This window comes from Sinocyclocheilus grahami, unplaced genomic scaffold (assembly GCF_001515645.1).
Source record: "Sinocyclocheilus grahami isolate Dianchi unplaced genomic scaffold, SAMN03320097.WGS_v1.1 scaffold382.1, whole genome shotgun sequence".
NCBI lineage: Eukaryota > Metazoa > Chordata > Actinopteri > Cypriniformes > Cyprinidae > Sinocyclocheilus > Sinocyclocheilus grahami.
In genome coordinates this window covers 786,873-791,991 of record NW_015505561.1, presented here as the reverse complement: position 1 = coordinate 791,991, position 5,119 = coordinate 786,873, and the positions used below count along the sequence as shown (strand labels likewise).

General features: G+C 37.7%; 2 protein-coding genes across 2 annotated transcripts in view; one reads left to right on the top strand and one right to left on the bottom strand.

The window, feature by feature from the left end:
- LOC107549826 (zinc finger protein 384-like) overlaps positions 1-1,951 on the bottom strand; it is an 18,452-nt gene extending 16,501 nt beyond the window's left edge. Inside the window, exon 1 of the mRNA XM_016230998.1 lies at positions 1,599-1,951. The gene's annotated coding sequence lies outside the window, so the exon portion shown is untranslated. The remainder of the gene's footprint in view (positions 1-1,598) is intronic.
- A 1,097-nt stretch (positions 1,952-3,048) lies between these two features.
- The window catches only part of kifc1 (kinesin family member C1), a 10,553-nt gene continuing 8,482 nt past the window's right edge, over positions 3,049-5,119 (top strand). The window contains exons 1-4 of the mRNA XM_016230997.1: positions 3,049-3,137; positions 3,404-3,429; positions 3,905-3,988; positions 4,099-4,195. Coding sequence (XP_016086483.1) covers positions 3,418-3,429; positions 3,905-3,988; positions 4,099-4,195 — 193 coding nt within the window. The 5' untranslated portion in view covers positions 3,049-3,137; positions 3,404-3,417. The remainder of the gene's footprint in view (positions 3,138-3,403; positions 3,430-3,904; positions 3,989-4,098; positions 4,196-5,119) is intronic.

The following is a 5,119-nucleotide window of genomic DNA, read 5'->3' as shown; positions in this document are numbered from 1 at the left end:
CATTGCCATGCATTATAGAACTGATAGACTGCAACGGTTAAAGTTAAAAATCATCATATGTGTTCTACTGAAGAAACAAAGTCACCTACATCTTGGATGCCCCGGGGGTAAGCAGATAAACATCACATTTTCATTTTTGGTTGAACTATCCCTTTAATTCATCCTCTGAGAAGCATTAAACAGTGTGAAAAGACACCTAAATGCCATTTCAGAAATGCTTCTGTGCCATCTTTGCGGTTTAAATTTCCCATTAGGAATTATTATAATTATAACAATAATAACCCTGGTCCGAAATGTATCAGATTACCAAAAAAACAAAAAATGCAGTAGCCCCTCACTGCAGAACAAAGATCCAGGGGGCGGGGTTGGATCCACATCTAGGAGGTGGAGATGGGTGGGTTTAGGGATCAGGGGGTGGAGACTGGTAGGTTTAGGTATATGTAAGGTGGGAGGAGTTGGATCTTGCCCCCTGGATCTTGTGTTCTGCAGTGAGGACCATCTCAAAAAAAGTAGGGGTGGGATTTAGTTCTATGCATGGGCTGTTGACTGGATTTTGAGTGGGCGTTGCACTCAAAACAGAAGACATGAATGTGAGCTTGTGGGGGGGTGGGGTTTAGGTGGACTAATGATTGGAGAAGTCCTGCATATGTCTCCAGAGAAAAGTCTGTCATTTTCACCTGAGGGTCCAGTTTTATGACATTTTGATTACACATTACAAACACATACACAGATGACCTGTTTACAATAGAATCTGTAATATGCATTTAGAAAACAGATCAAGTTTCATGGCACCTTTAAACCAGCCAGCATACCATCCTGACCACACTGAGGAACCAGCGGAGCTTTTTTTTCCAGCAGTGCTAAATTAGTATAAATTTGAAAGAAAACAGTTATAAAAAGGGTAAAATAAAACATAACACTTTGACGTTTTTTTAATAATTCATTTTCTTTAAACACACACAATTTGCATGCACGAGAGATGCAGAATAAAAATAACCACATAAAAAAAACCAAAGCAAATGTGCAGACCTCTTAGTCAACTTCTGACATAGTCTTTAATTTCGTATGCACGCCTAAATTATATCAATGGAAGCGAAAACGTCGCGTTTTAATTTATTTTTTAATGGTTGCATGCGTGTTTTGCTGCAATGACAGCTCATTTGGCATGTTTCTATCTAATGGGACAATGTTAACAGCATATGCATCAGGAAAGGTAGCTGGAAAGGCACAAAACCATCCATTAATGATATCAGGGCTTCCTCAACCAGCCTCCATTAAAATGTCAGCTTTTGTTATGCACGCGAAGAAAGAAGCACTATCTAAAAGCTATGCAACATGTAAACTTCCGCCTGCAAACAATAATGCCCCTATGCCTCCATCCCTCTCTCGGTTAGTCTCACTGAGAAAATAAAAGAGAGAAAAAAAACTCGAGGATAAAAAAAAAAAACCGAAGAGAGAAAAAAACCCGTCGACGCCAATGCGAGAGAGCCGCAGCTTCATGCAGACTTCCGGCTGGCGAGACGGCGAGAAGCGCCCGCGTGAGTTGCTCAAATTTGGAGAAAGAATTCACAATTGACTTATAACTCTGTGTTAATTACCGGTGCTGGCGATTCCCTTTCAACCCCCAGGGCTCCTCCGGGCCGGGACAGTTCGGAAACTTCGTCCAAATCCGCCCGAACCCCTTGGATTCACCGATTTTTTTTTCCCCCTCAATTTTTTTCTATTTTTTTCTCTCGCGAAGGGCTGTCCGACTCCGCGCGACTCCACTTCCGGTGAATGAGGTCAAAATGATCGCACGCCTGCCACCAAAATCACTTCCGGCATGTGAGGTCATGTATTTTTCTCCAAAAATAATGTTCACAAATAAATGGATTTGTGTCATTGTAATTTACATTTTATCAAAGTCATAAAGTGCATGTTATTCGTTTTACGTTTAACTGTGAAATAAGAAATCGCCACCTCTCATCAATTTTATGAGTATATATATATATATATATATGGAAATTTCTATGAAATATGAGTGCCTTTTCAATTCTTGTAGATATGTGGTGCTTTAATACTGTGCATTTAATAGCTGTTTTTTATTTTGTGGCTTTATATTTGTATTACAACAAGCTATTTTATTTAAATACTTATTTTTTTATATAATGTATTTTTAAATAAAACATTTTTTAAAGTTTACATTTAATTGTACTGCTGTCTTTTTGCAGATTTGACAAATAAGTTAAAAACACACTCTAATAAAGCCACCCCTCCACCCCCCTTTTGTGCCTTTTATGCTTTATATTTGTATTACAACCTGTTATTTTACTTGTGTAAGTACTTATTCTTTATATAATGTATTTTTAATCATTCCTTTTTAAAATGTTTCCTATACATTTAATTGTACTGCTTTCTTTTTGCAGTTTAGACAAATAAAAACACACTTTAATAAAGGCTGTTATGGAAAAGAAGACCTGTCTATGCTTTTCTGTGTTATATGTATGTCTATAAATCTCTCAGCACATTTACAAAATCATTCAACAATCATCCTCTGCTCATCACTTAATAAGAAAGCTGCTGAAACAAGCGTATTGATGAGAAAAGAATGTCTTCAGTCAGTGTAAGGGTTACCTCCCGGTTCATCTTTGAAGTGGACATCGTTATGTGTAATTATTTATTTTCGTTTATTCGTTTATTATTTTAGATGCTTATGCTAAGTATTCGTCTATTTGTTTTTTCTTTTTATTTATTATTTTTTTTGTCCTGATTATTTTAGTAGAATATTACTGTGTTTTGTATTCCAGTTGTTGTGTATTTTATTGCTTTGCATTAACCTGAGTCACATATTGTTCTTTCAAACAATATTTCTGTTGTATGTATCCCCTGTGAATGTTATGTGCTAAATAAAATAAATAAATATATAAAAACAAACTCTGAAAACTCATAAACTAGCCATAGGACCCATTTCTCCGCCCATTTTGGGCGGGAGTTTTTGAATGCCTTGTATTGATTGGTTCCGATCCGACCAATGAGAGATCAGCTGGTAAAGCGACCACAAGCTGAATTTAAATTTGAAGTTCAAACGGCTGCGAGAAGTGTTTGCGCTGGTGTGTGTTGTTTTTCTTCACGTGTAATTCTCAGTCCTTGTATAAAAGGTTTGTTGTTATGTGTTTATTTATATACGTCAACTGTAAGTATGATAAGTTATGCTTTATTTCTCGATGTTCAGATAAAGCTTATTGTATTTTGTAAAGTTACGTGAATGGCGTTATATTTCAGCAACTGTTTGTTTTCGTCAATACAATGTGTTTATTGGTGATTTTGAGTTTATTAATTTAAATATGCACTTGAATGGCACAGTTATTTGACTAAATGACGTTAACGTTTGTGTATGTTGTGTTTTCTCGGGCTTGCCTTGAAGAAGAATTACACACCATGAACAAAGAGGTAAGATTATAAACCGTTGGAAATGCTTAACGGCTAACGTCTCCATTAATCCTGAAGCATTTGAAAACGGCGTTTTCGTTTTTCTCTCCGTCGACGCTAGCGTTTTCAAGAGTTTTCCAAGTTTCTCATCAACACTGAAACGTCGGAAAACGTTAAATTCGTGTATAAACATATCCATTTGTAGTGTATGCGTCGCATGACTAAACACGCGTTATGGTTTTCCTTGACAAAAGCCTCATCTCTGTGTGGACGGAAGGCCAAAGCGACGAGAAAGATGTTAAGTAGATGCAGTATGCAGCCCAAGCTACTTGTTATTGCTGTTCAGTACAAAATAGTATGCACCTCATCAGCAATTTAGTTTGAGTGCTAAATGCATTATTCTGAAACTACTACTGCTTTGTTTTGAATTGCACATCTCTCATTAGCTCTACGGTCATGAAAGTCTGTTCATGTTTTTCTCTTGGTTGCTCTGCAGAATACAGCATCCCTTCTCCCTGTCATGTCTGGGAAACGGGCTCACACCAACAGCTCCGATGGGGAGCAACAGCAGCCTGCGCAGGTCTGTTTTTAGTCTGTACAGATTTCCTTTCCTTGTGCTTTTATCACAAATGTTCTTCTTTGGATTGTTTGGAATATATTTAATGGAAAAGCATCCCCACTTTTCTCCAGAAGAAAATGCGCAGAGTAGATGCAGAACCGCCTCAGAGGTTCAGACCTGCGGCTAGTGTTGTGCCCCCAAGACATCCTGTGGCAGTCAAAGCTCCTGGTACGTTATACTGAAGTTTAAAGGTCCCATATTGTCAAAACTGAAATTTCCTGGCTTTTTTTCACGATAACTGAGGTCTAGGGGCTATTTAACTACCATATAAGTTTCAAAACAGTCAGTTCACAGTAAAAGGCACACAGCCTGCATAAAGTTCTAGCTATTTTTCATGAACCATTGTGACGTCCGTAAAAAGTTGACGTCAGAACTACACAGTCACCAACATTTAAATTTCAGCAGGCAACTATTTTTACAGCTACATTATTGTTCCAGCCACAATTAATCACAACAATGTATATACAATTACATGATTATATATATAAATCGTCAGTTTGTTGTTTTACACACATGCGCACAGACATTTTCATACACGATATAGTCATGAGATGCAGGAAACATAGACATATGGCAAGAAATCTGTAGACACGCCCATAACAACAAAATACAATATTGAACCTTTTCTGATAAGAAGTGTATTTTTGACGATCGTTTCTGTCCAGTCCGCTCGTTTTATTGCGTTTAACCACAGCTGTCGTCGCTTTTTTTGTCTGGCAGTGGCAGCAAATATGCGATCAAATTTCTAATTTGAGGCTGTATTACGTCGATTCTGGCACCCAACATCACAACAAGATTATATTTTAAGCTCCTTATGTAGCCGAATCTGCGCTGGTTTGAATGGGCTGCCTCCAGTTTCCCCTTTGTTTTGCTGACCCTAGTTACCTGTGTTTGGCCTGGCCGTGCGTCACTCAAGAAACAGGCCAATCAGAAGAGAGGCTCATGAATATTAATTAGACAAGGCAAAATCGACCTGTTCTCAGCAGAGCTCCTGAGAGTGGAGCTGTAAAAATATATTGAGATGGTTTTTGGTACTTGTACTGCAAATATATATTCTTAAGGACATCAAAACCTAAAATAAAACTCCAGAAA